Source organism: Epinephelus lanceolatus, chromosome 21, assembly GCF_041903045.1.
Source record: "Epinephelus lanceolatus isolate andai-2023 chromosome 21, ASM4190304v1, whole genome shotgun sequence".
In the NCBI taxonomy this organism is placed as follows: domain Eukaryota; kingdom Metazoa; phylum Chordata; class Actinopteri; order Perciformes; family Serranidae; genus Epinephelus; species Epinephelus lanceolatus.
The window spans coordinates 34,808,421-34,829,886 of record NC_135754.1 but is presented as its reverse complement, the minus strand read 5'-3'; the positions used below and the strand labels follow the sequence as shown (position 1 = coordinate 34,829,886).

The 21,466-nt window shown below is 42.4% G+C and overlaps 1 protein-coding gene across 3 annotated transcripts in view; it reads left to right on the top strand.

Annotated features, from left to right (window-relative positions):
- The window catches only part of LOC117247266 (cGMP-dependent protein kinase 1), a 95,810-nt gene extending 74,785 nt beyond the window's left edge, over positions 1 to 21,025 (top strand). For 2 of the 3 annotated variants that reach the window (XM_078163229.1, XM_033611675.2), the window contains exons 9-18: positions 2,400 to 2,474; positions 11,503 to 11,599; positions 14,601 to 14,740; positions 15,629 to 15,718; positions 16,913 to 17,054; positions 17,693 to 17,856; positions 17,932 to 18,054; positions 18,154 to 18,216; positions 18,336 to 18,402; positions 19,116 to 21,025. In XM_078163229.1, the coding sequence (XP_078019355.1) occupies positions 2,400 to 2,474; positions 11,503 to 11,599; positions 14,601 to 14,740; positions 15,629 to 15,718; positions 16,913 to 17,054; positions 17,693 to 17,856; positions 17,932 to 18,054; positions 18,154 to 18,216; positions 18,336 to 18,402; positions 19,116 to 19,214 (1,060 nt within the window). In that variant the 3' untranslated portion in view covers positions 19,215 to 21,025. Of the gene's footprint in view, positions 1 to 2,399; positions 2,475 to 10,446; positions 11,340 to 11,502; positions 11,600 to 14,600; positions 14,741 to 15,628; positions 15,719 to 16,912; positions 17,055 to 17,692; positions 17,857 to 17,931; positions 18,055 to 18,153; positions 18,217 to 18,335; positions 18,403 to 19,115 lie in introns of those variants that run through there. The other variant, XM_033611676.2, reaches the window with a different exon arrangement.
- Positions 21,026 to 21,466: the final 441 nt, after the last annotated feature.

Sequence of the window (21,466 nt, the reverse complement as noted above, 5' to 3'; positions counted from 1 at the left end):
TGGGCACCTCTGGTCATAATTTAATGTTTTGTGAGAGAGTGGTGGTGCACTGTTCTACTGTGCAGACACACCTGGACAGATGTGACCTTCATGAAGAGTCATCACAAGAAAACCTTCTCACAAGTTTGTGAAGGAACATCGAGACAAGCCTGATGCTTTTTGGAAACAAGTCCTGAGGAGACTTTCTGGACACAGTGAGACAAAGGTACACCTGTCCAGCTGTTACAGACGGGGGTGGATGGATGAGACAAAGGGACACCTGTCCAGCTGTTACAGACGGGGGTGGATGGATGAGACAAAGGGACACCTGTCCACCTGTTACAGACGGGGGTGGATGGATGAGACAAAGGGACACCTGTCCACCTGTTACAGACGGAGGTGGATGAGACAAAGGGACACCTGTCCACCTGTTACAGACGGAGGTGGATGAGAGAAAGGGACACCTGTCCACCTGTTACAGACGGAGGTGGATGAGACAAAGGGACACCTGTCCACCTGTTACAGACGGAGGTGGATGAGACAAAGGGACACCTGTCCACCTGTTACAGACGGAGGTGGATGGATGAGAGAAAGGGACACCTGTCCACCTGTTACAGACAGGGGTGGATGGATGAGACAAAGGGACACCTGTCCACCTGTCACAGACGGAGGTGGAAGGATGAGACAAAGGGACACCTGTCCACCTGTTACAGACGGAGGTGGATGGATGAGACAAAGGGACACCTGTCCACCTGTTACAGACGGAGGTGGATGGATGAGACAAAGGGACACCTGTCCACCTGTTACAGACGGAGGTGGATGGATGAGACAAAGGGACACCTGTCCACCTGTTACAGACGGGGGTGGATGGATGAGACAAAGGGACACCTGTCCACCTGTTACAGACGGGGGTGGATGGATGAGACAAAGGGACACCTGTCCACCTGTTACAGACGGAGGTGGATGGATGAGACAAAGGGACACCTGTCCACCTGTTACAGACGGAGGTGGATGGATGAGACAAAGGGACACCTGTCCACCTGTTACAGACGGAGGTGGATGAGACAAAGGGACACCTGTCCACCTGTTACAGACGGAGGTGGATGGATGAGACAAAGGGACACCTGTCCACCTGTTACAGACGGAGGTGGATGGATGAGACAAAGGGACACCTGTCCACCTGTTACAGACGGAGGTGGATGGATGAGACAAAGGGACACCTGTCCACCTGTTACAGACGGGGGTGGATGGATGAGACAAAGGGACACCTGTCCACCTGTTACAGACGGGGGTGGATGGATGAGACAAAGGGACACCTGCCCACCTGTTACAGACGGAGGTGGATGGATGAGACAAAGGGACACCTATCCACCTGTTACAGACGGGGGTGGATGGATGAGACAAAGGGACACCTGTCCACCTGTTACAGACGGAGGTGGATGGATGAGACAAAGGGACACCTGTCCACCTGTCACAGACGGAGGTGGATGGATGAGACAAAGGGACACCTGTCCACCTGTTACGGACGGAGGTGGATGGATGATATTCCAGTGACCATCACCATTTAATTATTTTTAAATTCCAGATCAGGAACGTTACACACATTTATTGAACAGTCAGTATGAGTGCGTCCTGCTTTATACTGACTACAGAGCTGGACACACTGTCAGTGGTAAACAGTCTGCAGATGATGGTTATGTAAGTTGTTTCAGCCCGTTCTCATCCCCAGGGCGACAAATACCAACACTTCATCAGACCCCTCGCTGAGGTTGTGGGTCTCATTTCAACATTGGTGGGGCCACATATCGAGCGGGGGGTCTCAGGGTCTTCCAGGAAATTTCAAGCGTCATTTCCTGCTGAAGTTTCATGCACCAGTCTGTGGTGGAAATGTTTTTATTTATGTAAAGAGGAACATAAAATTCAGGTGGCATGGTGACAATTTAAAATACAATAGAATATAATACTCATCAAATATTTATTCTCCTGTACGCTGTAAATCCCCGAACCATCCATGACACATAATGTTAAGATAAAGTTTACACAAATGTCCCTGATTGTCAAAATAACACAAAAACTCATGTGAGCCTGACATATTTTTTATGTTAAGTCAACAATTTTTAAGTTTAGAGTTAATTTGATGAAACTTTGTAAAGCTGATTGAGCCTGATTATTTTAAGGCCAAATAATAACACCATCAATGCTCTTAACATATTTTAATAGTTCAGATCAGTGAAATTAAAAAACGGTTGTTAAAATGTTGACTTATGTTTTTATGTTTATGTGACAAAGAATTAAGTCCAGTGATAATGTTCTTTAAGGGTTTTTTTCTGTTGTTGTTATTTCACAGGCTGTATTGATACATTTGAAATTAGATTTAAATTCAATCTCTCAGTCCTGATTGGCTGTTTCTTCCTCTTCAGCTCATTCAAGCATCTGATTGGTGGACTGGACGACGTTTCAAATAAAGGATACGAGGACGCTGAAGCCAAAGCAAAGTAAGTGTGATGTTCATGTTATTGATATTTATTAAAAGAACACATTATGTTAAATATTTGAACATATAGAGCTTTCACTTAATTTGAATTTTCAGTTTTTTTGTTTCCATTTAGTTTTTATAGAAGAAAAAGTTCATGTTTCATTTCTGTGCTGTTGAATGTTAATGCCGCTGATTTTAATTGTGATGGAGACAAACAGAAAGTGGAGCAGCAATTAAAGTTAATCTGCAAATATTTTGATTATCTGGTTCTTAAAGTCATTTCATCCAGCACCTAACGGTGTCTAAACAGTGACTGTGCCTGATGATCTCTCTGCTGCAGCTTTTAAAGTATCTTCAGTTTAATATTTGAACTGAATTGAAACCTGTTTGTAAAATCGACCTAAAAGCTGGTGTAATGCTCCTTTAAGCCGCGGCCGTGGCAGCTGTGTGTCCCCTCAGTGTTTCCCTCCATCATGTCAGCAGCAGGTTTGTGTGTGTGAATGTTGTCGGCAGTAACTGGATCCTCTGTGTGTCGCTTATGTAAGAACAGCTAATAATACCTGCTGCAGTCTCAACCAGGTCACTGTGAAGGACGCTCGCTTGGTACTGAAGGTCCAAATCAATGGCAGCGACCTGACAGGGGTTTTCTTTTATATTCTAGCGTTCAAACTCATGCAAGTAACCCGATGCATGAATACATATAGTGTTTGGTGTGAACACGACATTACACGTTCACACAGATGAACAGGAAATAGAGTTTTGATAAATCTTCACCTTATGTTGTATAAAAAATAAAAAGTTAATGATCTATAATGAATAAATAAAACAATTAGTGAGAGGGCATTACATGTAAAGTCAATGTAAAGACGTGATGAGATGCAAAGTTCTGTGACCTCAAACTATTTGCGTGTGGACGAGCGGCCCAAAGGTGGAGGGAAGTATTTGTTACTTGTTAATGGAAGAATATCTGTACATTTATGTGGGAAGTCCAGCTCAGACCAAAGGTTCATGACGAGATGAAACTGTTTAAGAACATTGCAGAGAAAAGTGTCAGTGGTGTGAACTGGCCAGTCGGCTGGTTTTAAAGCACGTCACCTGTTTCAACAGCCAATCAGCTTGTAGTTAAGTCTGCTGGTGAAGTCAAAATGGCCGCAGACGGCGTGTTGGCTTGTTGCAGCAGGTGCTTCGTCCCCGCTGAGCCCTCTGGTTCCATCCTCACAGTGTGCCAGTGTCAGACAATGGGTCGCTGCTGCTGCTGGCTGTGTGTGCCCCGCCCACACACACATTCTCATTGACTGATGAATTGGCGCTGCTTATTGATATTATTGTGGCGTATTGATTATGAATACAGTCCATCTGATGCTGGTTTTGTTTCATCACTGTAGCCAGTATCTCACTATCACTATCCTTATTCAGATTTTAAGAAGCTACAAATTATATTCAGCCACAAAATAAGTCTGAAAAGCTGCAAATCAGAACGGAAGTACAGAGAGTTGTTGACTAGAGATGATACGCCGTCTCATGGTGGTCACTTCCTGTCAGCGTTACAGATCAGAAGTACAGAGAGTCGTTGACTAGAGATGATACACCGTCTCATGGTGGTCACTTCCTGTCAACGTTACAGATCAGAAGCACAGAGAGTCGTTGACTAGAGATGATACGCCGTCTCATGGTGGTCACTTCCTGTCAGCGTTACAGATCAGAAGTACAGAGAGTCGTTGACTAGAGATGATACACCGTCTCATGGTGGTCACTTCCTGTCAACGTTACAGATCAGAAGCACAGAGAGTCGTTGACTAGAGATGATACGCCGTCTCATGGTGGTCACTTCCTGTCAGCGTTACAGATCAGAAGTACAGAGAGTCGTTGACTAGAGATGATACGCCGTCTCATGGTGGTCACTTCCTGTGAACCAGCAGCTTTTTACAGCTTTGTAGAACGGTACTTTGCATGTAGTCGCCTGTTTCAACTCATCTCATTGCAAATCTTTTGTCTGAACTGGGCTCCATCATGTGAACACGTCATGTTAGCAACATTAGAACCAGCACTAATTCGGTTACACCGGTCATTGCACAAATTGTTGCCTCATTTGTGCCTCACAAAGGAGAAAACAGTGCACACTCTGACATCACAAACCAAAAACTATTTTTCCTGTCTACACGTCAACACTGAAAACAGAGTGTCTGAAAATTTTCACCCTCAACAGAGTTTTTCAAAAGGGTTTTTTTTTGGGACCTAAAATGCAGTTTGCATGTGGATGACTCCTGGTATGTCTAGGCCTCTAAACTAAAAGTCATGGTTGCTGACTTAATAAAACCATGTATCTCCAAACTATGTATTTTTATGATCCAGAATTTTTCAGACAAACTGAACGAGTCATCTTTTGTTTATGATTTCAAAAAATATGAGATATGTGGTTTCCACAGGGCAGCGATACATGGTGCACTATACAAGACACACACACACACACACACACACAGTGTAAGATTAGATGTTGTGGTCTGTATCAGATGACTGTTGGTCGTGTGACAGAGTGAATCTGAACACTGTCAGTCACCTCATGGTATAGATTCAATACTGCACACACACACACACACACACATACACCAGGTGTCCTGCTGTCATTTAAGAAGGTTGTTATGGTTAACAGTAAACAGTAAAGTAAACAGTGAGGTGTGTAAAACAGGAGACTGTGTTTGTCCTTCATTTTGTTTCTGAGCTGAGTTTTATTTTAAATTTAATTCTTCAGCTTTTGGTCATAAAAACAAACAGTAGTTTTTATTATAAGATATATACATGAATAAATACATATGCCATAATCCCAAGTCAGAACAAACTTTCAAAATCAAACCAGTGTCTGAGACACAGCCATCATCTTGTCAAACTACATTTAATGTTACTGAAGATTTGAAGCAAACTGTAAAACTAGATCACTGACTTTGTTCAAATTCTGTGTTCTTAAATTAATAATATTTTATTTTACTGATTTGTCGTCGTCTAAAATATTATTGTCGCAAGAATACCCTGAAATATCGTGATTATTTTGGGGCCATATCACCCAGCACTACTCTGCACCAGCGACAGACATGGCCGGAGGTTTTCTGTTTTCGGGTTTCCGTCCATCCGTCCCATTCTCGTGAGCACGACATCTCAAGAACACATGGGGGGAACTTCAGGTTTGGCGCAAACATTCACCTTGAGTCAGAGATGAACTGATTTGAATTTGGAGATCAAAGGTCAAGGTCACTGTGACCTTGTTTGTTGCATTCTCATGAACGCAATATCTCAAGAACATGTTGAGGGAATTTCTTCACATTTGGCGCAAACATCTACTCGGACTCAAGAATGAACTGATTAGAAATTGGTGGTCAGAGGTCAAAGGTCACTGTGACCTCACAAAACATGTTTTAGGCCATAACTCAGGAATTCAAACACTAATTCTGACCAAAGAAACAAATGGTCAAAGGATAAAATGACGAAGTTGTAAGAGCCTTTCCAAGCATGGAAGGAAACCGTCAGACAAACTTTACTGGTTTGCAGAGTCACGCATATGCAAGGCGATATTCATATGTATATATATATGTATAGTGACTTTTGGTAAAAGTGTGATTTTTCATGTGATCTAAACATTTTTAAAGTTATGCTGTTAGATTCGTGCCCAGTCTGTCTGTACCAGATTTTAAGACTTTAGATCAATCAAATCAATTATTGTGGTATTTTCATAGTCTTTCAATATCCTTCCTCAAAATTAAGCTTTTGTTTTACTAGTTTCAGAATTTTTGAAAACACTGTATCTTTTCAGTTATTTAAGTTTAACACAAAGGTCATCTTTATTCATGGTGATATTTTACATTTTAAAACAATATTTTACTCATTAAAATCTGAAGAATAATAATCAAGTTAGCATCACATCACTAATAATTCCCATTATTAATGTGTGGATACTTTCTGTTAAACAGTTTTATGTTGTTAATCTGTTGCTGAAGCTTCTCACGCTGAACTCTGGTTTGGCTCAAGGACACTTCAGCAGGATGAAGGTCGGGGGCATTTGAACCCTGCAGTGAGCTCCAACAGTTAATCTCTGTCTGACTGTGATAAACTATAATTAGAGTGTTTATGTGTTGCTTCGTCCGGACTGACCGACCAGCGGCTACTGTTTCTGCAGAAATCTGATTCCACTGAGTCAACTTCCAGGAAAGAGACACACACTCATCTGTTGGTGTGTTGTCATTGTCATTGATATTGGAGGTAGTTTTCACCAGAAAAAAACTTTACAGCTGTGTTTGTCTGAAACCCACATTAGCCTTCATCCTCATCTCCACGAAATATGTTTAAAAAAAGAGAGAAACTAACATAATGAAATATAATGTTATATGCCAAACCTAAAACAGGAAATTTTAATTAGCTTACAGTTTTTTTCTTTTCAAACACGAGCCTCATAGTCATTTCTGAAACACATACAGTACAGGCCAAAAGTTTGGACACACCTTCTCATTCAATGCGTTTTCTTTATTTTCATGACTATTTACATTGTAGATTCTCACTGAAGGCATCAAAACTATGAATGAACACATGTGGAGTTATGTACTTAACAAAAAAAGGTGAAATAACTGAAAACATATTTTATATTCTAGTTTCTTCAAAATAGCCACCCTTTGCTCTGATTACTGCTTTGCACACTCTTGGCATTCTCTCCATGAGCTTCAAGAGGTAGTCACCTGAAATGGTTTCCACTTCACAGGTGTGCCTTATCAGGGTTAATTAGTGGAATTTCTTGCTTTATCAATGGGGTTGGGACCATCAGTTGTGTTGTGCAGAAGTCAGGTTAATACACAGCCGACAGCCCTATTGGACAACTGTTAAAATTCATATTATGGCAAGAACCAATCAGCTAACTAAAGAAAAACGAGTGGCCATCATTACTTTAAGAAATGAAGGTCAGTCAGTCCGGAAAATTGCAAAAACTTTAAATGTGTCCCCAAGTGGAGTCGCAAAACCATCAAGCGCTACAACGAAACTTCAGAGATCAGAGACCAGATGAATGCCACACAGAGTTCTAGCAGCAGACCCATCTCTAGAACAACTGTTAAGAGGAGACTGCGCGAATCAGGCCTTCATGGTCAAATAGCTGCTAGGAAACCACTGCTAAGGAGAGGCAACAAGCAGAAGAGATTTGTTTGGGCCAAGAAACACAAGGAATGGACATTAGACCAGTGGAAATCTGTGCTTTGGTCTGATGAGTCCAAATTTGAGATCTTTGGTTCCAACCGCCGTGTCTTTGTGAGACGCAGAAAAGGTGAACGGATGGATTCCACATGCCTGGTTCCCACTGTGAAGCATGGAGGAGGAGGTGTGATGGTGTGGGGGTGTTTTGCTGGTGACACTGTTGGGGATTTATTCAAAATTGAAGGCACACTGAACCAGCATGGCTACCACAGCATCCTGCAGCGACATGCCATCCCATCCGGTTTGCGTTTAGTTGGACCATCATTTATTTTTCAACAGGACAATGACCCCAAACACACCTCCAGGCTGTGTAAGGGCTATTTGACCAAGAAGGAGAGTGATGGAGTGCTGCGGCAGATGACCTGGCCTCCACAGTCACCGGACCTGAACCCAATCGAGATGGTTTGGGGTGAGCTGGACCGCAGAGTGAAGGCAAAGGGGCCAACAAGTGCTAAACACCTCTGGGAACTCCTTCAAGACTGTTGGAAAACCATTTCAGGTGACTACCTCTTGAAGCTCATGGAGAGAATGCCAAGAGTGTGCAAAGCAGTAATCAGAGCAAAGGGTGGCTATTTTGAAGAAACTAGAATATAAAACATGTTTTCAGTTATTTCACCTTTTTTTGTTAAGTACATAACTCCACATGTGTTCATTCATAGTTTTGATGCCTTCAGTGAGAATCTACAATGTAAATAGTCATGAAAATAAAGAAAACGCATTGAATGAGAAGGTGTGTCGAAACTTTTGGCCTGTACTGTATAACATGATCAAACCATTAACAGTGTCAGAACTTACTCGTGGGGTTCCTCAGGGTTCTAGTCTTGGTCCTTTATCATTTTAATTTAAATGCTGATATGTAACATGCATATATATTTATATTTATCCATAAACTATAAAACCTGTGTCCTGTTTGCTCACACACAGCTCATCCCACCTAAACAACAAAACAAGTTAGTTAAAATTGGTGTGAAAAACAACTGAGATCGTGTTTCAAAAACAGTTCTAATGAGGATTTTATGATCTTGATGTTTGGTTAGGTCCAGGCAACTAACACTCAGATAAAGTTGTAAAAATGTAATTTATTTCATTTCTGTTGAGGTGCAAACACAACATATTCTAGAATAATAAAGCAGGTGAGTTGTGTCTAACATACTGGTAACCAGCTGCTTATTTCCACATCGAGCAGAGCTCTGATCCTCTGCTGCATATTTATGTTATAAAATGTTTTTATGAGCATTTCAAATTCTTTCACAGCATAGAGGATAAAATGTGTAATGCTGTTGTTTAGCTACTTTGATCGAGTGTTGAAAAACTACAGACACCCAGATTGGTATGTAGTGTTTTGCACACTAGCAAAAGCATTTCCTGGATTACGTTAATCCGAGGCACCGCGTCCACAGTGTTTTTTTCTCAGCGCCAGCGTCTTTTTTTTACATCTTTTTTTTTTTGCCAGCGACGCTTTCCAGCTCCTCCTGGGTGACCCCAAGGTGTTCCCAGGCCAGATGAGATACGTAATTCCTCCAGCGTGTTCTGGGTCTGCCTCTGGGCCTCCTACCAGTGGGACCTGGGTGTGCTGATCCCTGGCATCGCAGACTGGCTCTGGGGACTCCTTATACTAAATAATATCTATTGTGACCGTCAACATCCTAAACACATCCGACTGGAGCCAGTCAAGCTTTGTGGCAAAAGATTACAAACTTTTGAATGGTATCACATCACATGTTCACAGGAAAGCTGAGAGAGTCTATTAAAGCAATGATTCCCAACTGGTCCAGCCGTAGGGTCCAGATTTCTCCTGAGTCATCGGTTAAAGGTCCACACAGTTTAATACATTAAGCGTCGCACTTTCATTTGGCCGTGTCACTGAGCTAGTTTGTTGTCTCTGTCTGTTTGTCACTCACAATACAGGGAAAGTTCTGTGCCAGAAATTCACTTTATTCAAAATAAATTTTGTTTTTTACAAACCTGACACGTTCACGAGTCACTTGCAGTCCTTTCAGAATGGACTCAGTACCCACTTTTGGACCAGGACCCACCAGGTGGGAACCACTGTTTTAAAGCTCTAGTGTGAAGGATTTAGTGGCATCTAGTGGTGAGTTTGCAGATTGCAACCAACTGAAACTTTGTGCCAAACATATAGAAGAACTACAGCACCTGACGTAAAGACACGAATGGCCCTAGAGCCAGTGTTTGGTTTGTCCATTCTGGGCTACTGTAGAACAACATAATAGCATCCATAAACAATGATCTGCTGTGTGTGTAATTATAAATGGTTCATTCTAAGGTAACAAACACCATAATTCTTATTTTCGGGTGATTTTACACTAACGAAAACACAGTTGTGGTGTAGTGGAGGGTTTACACAGGGATATATATGTGGGTGTACCCACCTCTTTGTATAGCTGTTTTTTACAGTATACCCACTTTTCAGCCAAAAAACCATTAGAACATAAGGACAGTTAACCCGCTCTGTCCCTCTCTTATATCCACCTCATCGACTGCCACCATGCCACTGGTTATGAATATGATATTCCATTTCTACAAATATATCCCCCTAAATCCTTCTGAAGCCTTCACGTCCTCTGGTTACGAGGTCGGGACAGTCTGTCCTGCAACCTTCTGTCCGTTTATCTGTCAGTCTGTTTAACGACTGGGCTGCGTTTACTGGGTGAACCTCTGAGCAAAGTTTCCACGTGCTAAAAATACCAGCAGCAGCAGCGTCCTGCCATGCGGGTCTTCTCAGGTTGGCTGCAGGAGTGGGAGCAGGCGTGGACGCTGTTTTGACAAAAAGGACAAACCCTTCAGAGACTTTCCTCAGTCAGAGTTTCAGTTCGAGCATGCTCAGTTGGATTTTATCCAAGTCAGGCATCCACAGATTGGTCTAAATATTGAGTTTTCTGTAGAATATTGTCTGAAATCCTTCCAGAATATAAAGCAGTTCTGATATTTATTTAATCATTGGTGATAATGTCCTCTGGATTCTGACGGCGTTCCACTCTGCTCAGGACCAGTATCGCTCAGGACCTTAATGCACACGGAGCTGGAGGATCTGGCATCCTCACCGCGTCGCCGGTCCCACCAGACCAGAACCTCGTACCTCCAACGCCACCATCGGCTCTACCCTCACCATGTAGACTGGAAGTGGAGCTCTTCCTTTGAAACGGCTCTCTTACAGACGCTCTGCCGAACGTTCTCGTGAGAGAACAAGTTCAATGTCGACAAGTTTGTTTGCACTTTTGCACTTTGACCAAGAGAGTTTGTTCCAGATTTTTTTTAAGGAACTGAATAACGTGATTGTCAAGACATCGTCAAGATCATCTGTGGGGTTCAGGTTATTTTAGAAAGTCTAACAGTAGTTTTACCCTCAAAGACTCCACAGAAATCTGTTCCTGAAGTTTTATGTTTTATGACCAACAGTTATTTGGTCATAAACTGGACTAAAGACGAAGAAGTCGAGACAAGAACGAGGTGTTTACCTAATCTCGTGGATTAAATAAAGTTTAGAGATGAGAGAGTTGCTTTCTCTCCCAGTGAGGCAGCAGAAGGAGCGGCTCACCAGCCTCCCTGCTCCTCCATCCTCCACCTCCTTCCCCATCACCTCCTTCTCCATCCAAACCTCCCAGAAGTTCCCGTTCTTCCACGTGGTCAAATGCTGCAGGTACAGTACGACATCAGGCCGGGTGCTCATCACGGTTGTGTTTCCGCACTTTATTTAGGGTTAGGGTGGACGGGTTTGGGTTTGAGCTGCTGGATGTAAATGTCCTTTAAAGTACTATTTTCCTTTGTTCAAAGAAGGCATCACTGTGTGCTTGTGTTTCCAGATACGAGGCTGAGAACGCTTTCTTCTCCAGCCTGAAGCTGAAGGACTTCAACATCATCGACACCCTGGGAGTCGGCGGCTTCGGACGCGTCGAGCTGGTACGATCAGATGACATCAAACAATATCAGAATAAACAGACTGATCTTTATTCACTGATGTGCAACAGGTCAGGATTTAAGGTTTCCATTTTAAGAGTGAGTCAGAATCTACTGAGCAGGATGTTTCACATGCGTTTGAATCCACTTTTTTCAGATTATTTGAGACCAGTTTCAGATGGTTTGAGGCAAGTTTGGGTCAAATGCATCAGTTTCAGGCCAGTTTATTTAATTTGAGTCCAGTTGGATGTTTGGAAACACACTGTCCGATTCACAAAACTCTGCACAGTGTGTGTGTGTGTGTGTGTGTGTGCGCTCAGCTATTTGCAGTAACTTTCCAGTGAAGTGTCAGTGCCGGTAACTGGAAACCAGCCGTCATGTGATGTCAGAGTCTGGGTTCTTTTAGGATTCTTTTGTTTTTTTATTCACAAAAAAATTCTCAGGTATTAAACTAATTTCACGTGAAGGCGTTTGTCCAATCAGAAGTTTCCTTTGGCCTGATCACATTGGTGTTTACTTGACTGTATTAATGTCTGCAGGAGGTGTGCTGCAGCTCTTGGGGGGGGGGGGGGGGGGGGGTCGGGTTTCTCTGCTGCAGGAGGCGGAGTCTGAGGGTACTGAAGGTCAGAGGGGAAGCCCTGTGAAGGGTTTGCCCAAAAACAGGAAGGAATCCCCGCTCCGGGTCTCCCGTCACACCTCTGGAGATATCTTTAGTCCATTAGTCAGTGTGTAACTATGCTCCAAGGAAAACTCTGACCTCCAGACTGCCGGTCCGACCCCCAGACATAACTGTCATTACTCAGGCAGATGTTTTCCATCATGGTATGCAGATTCACAGAAGCAGATTAAAGCAGATTGACAGGAGCTGGTAGGTGTGTGTTACATTTAGACGGAGCCAGGTTTGCTGTTTCCATCTGTTTACAGTCTTCATGCTGGAAACTTTTTCTGTCACCCCGCATAAAGCGCATTCATTCCCCCTATATGTTTACCCCTGCCGTAGCTCTCTGCCCCCCCACAAGGACCCGCCCCACAGTTTGAGAACTGCAGTGCTGAGCTAAGCTAACCAGCTGCCGGCTGTAGCTTCATATTTACCATAAAGACGTCAGTGGTTTCCAGTGATGTCCAGAAATAGAGCATCATGTCATGTTCTATAAACACCACAATGTGTGTGTGTGTGTGTGTGTGTGTTATTCTTATTTTCAGGTGTTCTGTGATGTATGTTTGGTTTTTAAGAGCGTTTGATTAACATGCAGTCACTTCAAGTGGGTTTAAAGGAATACTTCGCCCGCAAAAGGATCATTGGTGTATCACAAGGGGAAGTTCCATTTTTTTCACGCTGTTGTCATATACACACAGGCCCGAAATACACACACGCACAAACCTATACCGATAGGACCTGTACATGCATTATATGGAGGGATGTCAGAGCGAGGGAGTAGTTGCAGCAGTTGGGGGTTCAGGGGCACCTCTGCAGTGCCCAGGAGGCAAACTGGCACCTCTCTAACTACCAGTCCACGCTCTATATTTGGTCTGGACAGGGACTTGAATCGGCGACCCTTTGATTCCCAACCCAAGTCCCTAGACTGAGCTGCTGCCGCCCCGACATACTTCACAAACACGACTTGTCATTAAAACCTTACATCTTACTAACATAGAATGCTTCTTCCTGTGAGTAGCGCACACTGGGCTTCAAACACATGCGTGTGCTCAGACACGCACGCCGCTGGACCGCCCACGATACTGTTCGTACTGGTGCATTTTTAACCGAAACATTTTATGGACAGTGCATGTGTTTGGGAAGTACTGATCATACGACTGGATAAATGAGACATCACACTCAACATCTCAGACAGACCAGAAAACAGGTTAGTAAACAGTAGAACGCCGCATGGAGGCCGTGGAAAACGTTATGGTGGTTACTTCTTTATTCATATCTGTCACTTATTCAGTCTTTCTTTCATACTCGATGCAATCTAATTTTAATTCAATTTCAGTTCAATTCAATTCAATTTTATTTATAAAGCCCAATATCACAAATCACAATTTGCCTCACAGGGTTTTACAGCACACGACATCCCTCTGTCCTTATGACCCTCGCAGCGGATAAGGAAAAACTCCCCAAAAAACCCCTTTAACGGGGAAAAAAAACGGTAGAAACCTCAGGAAGAGCAACTGAGGAGGGATCCCTCTTCCAGGACAGACAGACGTGCAATAGATGTCGTTCTAATAATTAGAATTTTAAACGTTTCAGTGCTGCTTGGGTGGAGATGGACGGTATTTTCTGGCGGTCCATCAATGCATCTCACCAGTAAAGGGGCTAAAATTAGCGCATGTACCCTGGTGTTGTATTTCCATTACTGATCGGCGCTGGAGCCAAAAAATACCAGTGACTACTGCAGAGACATTTGTCCCAGTAATGAATGCCGATTAAAACCTTTCCCATTAAATACAAAAGCCAGATATTTGTGGGGTTTTGTCCAGTGGTAAAGGGGCTCTACATTATACTGCACGAATTGTGCGAGAGTTCGTAAACAGATGTTTTTATATAGTTTTGCTGTTGGACCCCTGTGACCTCAGTTCATCAGGAATTCTCTCAGTTGTTAGACTCTTCGTTCACCGTGGAGGCGTCAGGTTACTCCAACTCCTTATTGAAGCTAAAGGTTTGTACTCATAGATAAAGGTCAGGTCAGAGGATATAGTGATGTTGGGGACTATTTTCAGCAGCGGATTGATCCACATTTGGTGCTCTGGTTTAGTGAGTATTTGTGGCAGCAGGACGGTGTGTGTGAGACTGAGTCAAAATAAACCAGTGTGACGGTGATGAAGGACGATGTGACCCAGTGACACACTTTGTCTCACTGATGTGTTTTTATGGCAAGAAGAGTCGTCAGGCTGTACACACACACTGTACTTGTGAACAGGAAACAGATCTGTGGACAGGAAGTAAAACGTAGAGTATCACCTGCACACGTAGAACTGATGGGACGTTTTTTTTTTTTTCCAGGTGCAGCTGAAGAGTGAGGAGGCAAAGACGTTCGCCATGAAGATCCTGAAGAAACGTCACATCGTGGACACGAGACAGCAGGAGCACATTCGCGCAGAGAAACACATCATGACCGAGGCACACTCTGACTTTGTCGTCAGGTCAGTACGGTTATCTGCTTCATCATCATCATCATCACTGGAGATATTTTATATTTGATCTCATTAATCTACAGCAGCTTTACAATGAAAAATGATCACGTTCTATGAGTTTGATGTAAAATATTATGAAAGCTGTTTTATTCTTAAATCATTCATGTAGTTTTTCAAAATATTCTTAACTCATTGTCCAATATTCAGCTTTCTGTCACATCTCAGTCTTCATCAGCATAAATGCAAAAAAAAAATGCTCACACTTTAAATTCATGAAGGTTTTGAGGTTTTTTTTGTTGTTGTTTTTTTTTTACAAAAGTACATTCAAATAGTTTAAATGTTTTTTAAAACCAGAATCAGAAACCAAGTCAAGTTGGTTCCAATCTTCCAGATTTACAAAATAAAACCATTTTATTCAAATGCGTTCCTGGCTTTCAAAATAAAAGCTTCACCAGAAAAATACAGGTTTTGTGTAGCATTTTGGTCATTTTTTAAAAATGAATAAATAAATAAATAAAATAAATACAAATTAATAAATAAAAGCATCTGCATCATTTGTTGTTTGGGTTCTGGCTTTCAAAATAAAAGAGTTGCTGTTTCCAAAAAATATTCTTAAAATAAAGTAGAAGAGAGTAGTTGAATAGAACGTTATTGTCTTTATGTCTTCAGTTCACCGACATGGACATTTTATTTTGTTTTGTTTAGTTTTGTTTTACATTAAAGCAGGACAACATATAAAACCCATGGAAACAGATCACTGGTGAAAGATATGAATAAAACAATTAAAACATGAAAATGTAAAATAAAATATGACAAACTATCTGAGACGCAGAGCTGGATGTCGTGTTTCTGTTCTTTTCCAACAGTCTGTGATGAAGCTCTGTTGTTTGTGTCCAGGTTGTACCGGACGTTTAAAGACAGTAAATATCTGTACATGCTATTGGAGGCCTGTCTGGGAGGAGAGCTGTGGACGATACTCAGAGACAGGTACATGATCTACACGGCTCATCTGTCCTCTCCAGACCATTTAATCTGTCTTTACTGTTCATGTTTACTGTTCTGATTTTTATCCTAAAGCTTGATTTCATCTGGAAAAGCCTCAGTTTGAGAGTTATTATGGTGCTGATGTCGAGGCAGCAACAAAAAGTCACTTTGTTGAAACTTTTATAAATTGATCTGTTTATTTCATAACCAAAAAAAGCAACAAGTGCTGATACAAGTAATTTTATAAAGAAAAACAAACGTCCTGTGGTGTCAGCAGCTCAGAGACGTTTTACATCAATATAAACTGAATGTCTGGGTTTTGGACTGTTGGTCAGACAAAATGAGACACGTTAAAACATCTTTGTGGACTCTGGAGATTCATGATGGACAGTTTTAGAATCTGGATTAGAACATACATTAATCTGCAGATTAAATAAATCACAAAAGGTAGCTGCAGCCCTAAAAGCAATAACCAGCAGTAAAGGCCCTGACATACTGAGCCCATGATCAGCCGCCAGAGAGCATCCGTGGCCCTCGCCCCTGCAGTCCTGCACCACTGGCTCTTGCTGGCTCTGGTCAGCTTTTTTTTCCGTTGAATCAGTGATCGTGACAACGGAGCCTGTTCTTGAATGAAATCACTCTGATTGTCAGTTCAGCTCAGCGAACGAGAAGAGAAACAGAAGTGAGGAAAGTAAACAAAAGGCTAAAGTCCAGAGAGAGTGAGACCAAAACAAACTTGTTCCATAAGGTCAGATTTTTTTTCTCTTTAGCAAAAACGTTTCCTGTGTTATTGTTCAGTGGCGCACAGTAAATATGCTCAGATTGCGTTGTTAATGTGCTAACTTGTCAACTAGCATCAAGATGCTCTTCCTGTTTCCCTTTTGTATCATGATTACAGACGACTGCTGTCTGCTGGTGTGGAGAGTTATTTCCTCTCACACAAGTGCAGAATGTACTTGCCATCAGTTGAAGTCTTTGCGGTGTGTTCATGTGCAAGTTTTTTGTCCAAGACAAGGTGACGTGAGGCGAAGCAGCAGGGAACTTTCACCGCCGCTAGTTTTCTGAAGTTGGTTTGGTGTGTCGGGGCCTTAAAAGTTTGCAGAAAACTCTGAACAACAAAAAAACTACTGAAAAAACAACTAGTTAACACCTGCGAGCCGTCAGCCTCTCACAGCTTTTTAACTTTGTATTTTTCAGGGGTTCATTTGAAGATTCAACCACCAGGTTCTACACGGCGTGTGTGGTCGAAGCCTTCGCCTACCTGCATGCCAAAGGCATCATCTACAGAGACCTGAAACCTGAAAACCTCATCCTGGATAGTCGAGGATATGCCAAGCTGGTAATTCCATATTTCCTCACAAAATACACATCAGATAGAAGAATCTGCCTCCTTACATACTGTGGGGTCTGCACATATTCGGATAGGCACGTCCTGATTGGCTGACTACGTTTCTGCATTTCTCAGTATGTGAATGCGTTCTCATGGTTAGAGGAGCATTACCCAGGATTCATACTTCATATGAATTGATTGTGGATAAAGTGGGCAGAAGATATCACTCTGGACATGGAGTCAAAACATGGAAACAGCTCATCCGTACAACTCTCAATCTGGATGAAAATGTGTGTGTAAATTATTTATTTGGGATAGTGGCCATGTGAGTAATATGCAAATTAGAGATCATAAATAAAATCTAATATGATTTAAAAATATATCATGAATCTGAGTATTCCAGTGTGTTTCTAATGCTTAAAAATATGAAACAGATACCAAGCTGGCGTCAGAGGAAAGGTCAAAAATCAACAGAATTAGTAGTGTTCATTCTTTTACAATCAAGAATATTGGCAGTAAAATTACTGCAACTGTCTGTAGAAGTTTTTTTTATCTTTAACAGTTTTTAAGCTTCACATGATCAGAAAGGAAAATAAAAATAGAGTGAATGTGGAGAGACGTGTCCAATTAGTTTTGTCTTTTTCCAGGTGGACTTTGGTTTTGCCAAGAAGATCGGTTTTTGTAAGAAGACGTGGACGTTCTGCGGGACGCCGGAGTATGTTGCTCCAGAGATCATCCTCAACAAGGGTCATGACGTCTCAGCAGATTACTGGTCTCTGGGCATCCTGATGTACGAGCTGCTGACTGGCAGGTGAGGACACAACCAGTAGAATCCAGCAGAGTCAAAGTGCTGTTTCAGTGTCCCACAGAGTCTCTGTGTCTCCAGTCCCCCGTTTTCAGGTCCAGATCCAATGAAAACCTACAACATCATCCTGAGAGGCATCGACATGATCGAGTTCCCCAAGAAGATCACCAAGAACGCCGCCAACCTCATAAAGAAGCTCTGCAGGTAGGGGGTGTTGTGTGCCTGAGCAGCTCAGATTAACAGTAGGGTCAAAATTCATCGTTGTCATCTCCAACATATTCTTTGAACCATCTGTGTCCACAGAGATAATCCCTCAGAGAGACTGGGAAACCTGAAAAACGGAGTCAAAGACATCCAGAAGCACAAGTGAGTGAGCTGAGAGGGCGCTGACACCTGATTGGCTGTTTCAGCTCTCACCTGTCTTTCAGTTTTTAGTTCAGTTTTTAGTTCACAGTGTAAACTAATCTGTCTCTCTCTGTGTTCAGGTGGTTTGAAGGTTTCAACTGGGAGGGTCTGAGGAAAGGAACTCTGACTCCGCCCATCACACCTGATGTGAGTTTAAATTAAATTTTGATGAACTCATGTTTGACCAATCAGCACACTGTAAATATACTGACACATAACAAGAAAACATGTTGATATGGATAAAACCATAGTATCACAGCCTATTTACCTGAAATCCTGAGCGCAGAGCTGATCTTCCTCCAGGTGCTGCAGTAGTTTAAAGCAGTCGTTTCAGTCGTCGACCAAACCACCTCTAGACACTCGTTGTGTAGCGTTAGTAATGTTAGAGGTCTCGAGGACAAGGTTACTTGTAACAACGATCGTGCTCACATCGGTCAAGTTGTTTGAAAAATCACTTATCTTTGTTTTATATAGATCATGTCCAACATGAGTTTCAATTTTCTGATGATACCTACTGCCTGCATGTTCATCCAACCCTTTAATGCAGTCACTTTCCTCTATTTACAGTTCGCGCAGCATATGGATTTTTCCCCTGCTACCCTCCATCTGAATTTTGCATGCATGCAATCATGACTATTATAGTCATGATTGCAAACAAGCTATACAACAATCAAATAGTAGAGATAGATACTTCAGTATAAATTATCTAGATGGCAAACTCTTGGAAGGTATATACATTTATATCACCCAACCCTACCGATGAGATATTAAACCTACCATGCAGAGTGTCTTCTGGTTTTTAAACAGTCAGATTAAAAAGGATTAAACCTGAAGGTGTTTGACTGTGTTGTTCTGTCCAGGTCTCCTCTCCGATTGACACCAGTAACTTCGACAGTTTTCCTGAAGACACTGACGAGCCGCCACCAGACGACAACTCCGGATGGGATTACGACTTTTAGTCCAGCTCGCACCCAAACCCAAATCCTGACTCCTTACAGCTGAAGGTGAGGTCCAAATCTGACAAGATGACGACGACTAACCAGGCTGAACAAAAGACGAACTTCATGTACCATTTGGAGGACGTTTTTCCCAGAGCACCTACTGTGACTTTGCCTGTGTTGTTCTGAAAGCATTGTTGGACCCTGTGGGAGTGAAACCTCCAATGTTTTGTAGCTACATGATGTCCTGAGGTGATTTAAGTAATGAGTGTGCTGAAGGCAGCTGATGGGAAAGGACTGCAGGCCTCTCACAGATCAAGGCAGTTCGCTCTAACTGGGGGAAACCTGAGCTGCCAGAACATCTGAGAGCTCGAAGATCAAGGCGAAGATCAGTTTCTCAGAGTAGTAGATAGGTTATAGAAGTCTCAGAGTAGCACATATGTGGTCAAAAGGCATGTTCTTGACTTTTACGACCTGAGAAAGTCATCCTCCAGATTTTAGAGAGCTGTCAGAACTCTTGAACACCATCCACAAAAATGTGCCCATGGGTCAGAGAAGACCTTTTTGCAATGCCTAGAAGTTTTTCTTTGAATCTGGAACAACTCTGATTATTTGGCTACAGCTAAACTTTGGGTATGTTTATCCATCATATTGCCGTAAGACACTTATTTACCAAGTCTTCAAGAGCAGTAAATCAGTCCTAAAAATCTATGTGGTTCTCCCTCTCAGCGAAAGAGTGCAAGCATTTTCTTAGCTTTCATGACCTGGGAAAATCATCCCAGCTCATCAGATTTGAAAGAACTGTCACAGCTCTGGAATGTAATTGCTTCATAAACACAATGCCGAGGATTGACTCAGAGATCTACGAACCCAGAACAACACAAATTCCCTGTTTGGCTGCAGCTGAACTTTGGGTATCTTCACCCATTAGCAGTTGGTCACACAGCACGGCCTTGCTATATGTCCCATTTTCTGCTGCAACACAGTGATGACAGCCGGAAACCTGCTGCTTGAACCCATCATTGAAGCCACCAGAGGCTGAAGCTGATGAATCTTGAGGGTGTCAAGGGAATGTTTGTCACAAAGTGCTTCCCAGAGAAAAATACAAGGCTAGAATATCAAACCTGCAAAGTGGGCATGGTACATATCCTTAAATAAATTTGTGTTTAATCAACTGGACATACGGCAAACCTGAGGCAGGGTGTTGTACCAGTGACATGCTGGTTGGTTTCTGGGACTCTTGGCAGAATAAGTTGGGGAAACATTTATGGGGCTTTGTGGCATGGCTGAAACAAGTGAGAACAAACTCACATCAGTTGACAGCTTCAGATTGTCCCTTCAGATACCTCCTAATGACATCAAAGACATCATGGTCCTGTTTTTTGCAGCCAATGGAAAGCCTCCTGTCAAGTGTCCTTGATCACTGGTTGACACTTGACCTTTGACCCCTTCAACAGAGATTATACTTATACCACTGCCTGTCCTGTGATGTCTGCTGTTTGGGTTTTGGGGAGGCTGTTCTGGAGGTTCTTAGGGGCCATTCTGACCCTTTGAACCCAAGATGGCTCTCTGAAAGTGGGCTGGAGGAACAACAGTCGCAGGATGACTTTGTGGTCCAAGGGACAAACACAAACCACAGGAGGAAAGACTTAAAGACTGAACAGGCAAACTCGCAGTCACCATGATGCCTTCACTTCTCATTTCATTTGCAGGAACTTAAAATCCACTGAAAAACAAAATGTTTTGGGTGTAGCAGCTGTGGTCCTTCTCCGTGGATGACGGGGAGGCGATGCGAACATTTCGTCCTTTAAACTTTCCTTTTTATCATTCTTGATGGTGTGAATCTTTGGATCATAGCATGAGAACAGATATTTTGTACATATTTCCAAGACTTCCTACATATTTTTGCACGCAGCCACAAACCCTCCGTTTTCACAGACACATGCACGACTTGATTGAAATTCTTATTGGCTGTTTGTTTCGAGGTGTTTCAAAGTTGAACATGTTTTAGGATCGGTCCTATTTCGTGTATAAGGCTTATGATGTACTTGCTTTTTCATAACATGGTTTCAGAAGACCTCTGAATCACCATTTAAACAGGTCGGGTGTTGTGCTCACTGATGGCCATTTCCCCAGTTGTAAAGGAAAAAACAAACCAGCCAATCAGAGCTTTGTGATCAGTATTTAGAATAAGGACACCATGTTCCTGTGCCAGAGTGAGAAAAGTAGCCACAAAAATGGTGGATAAGATGTTTGTAAGTAAATTCACAGAA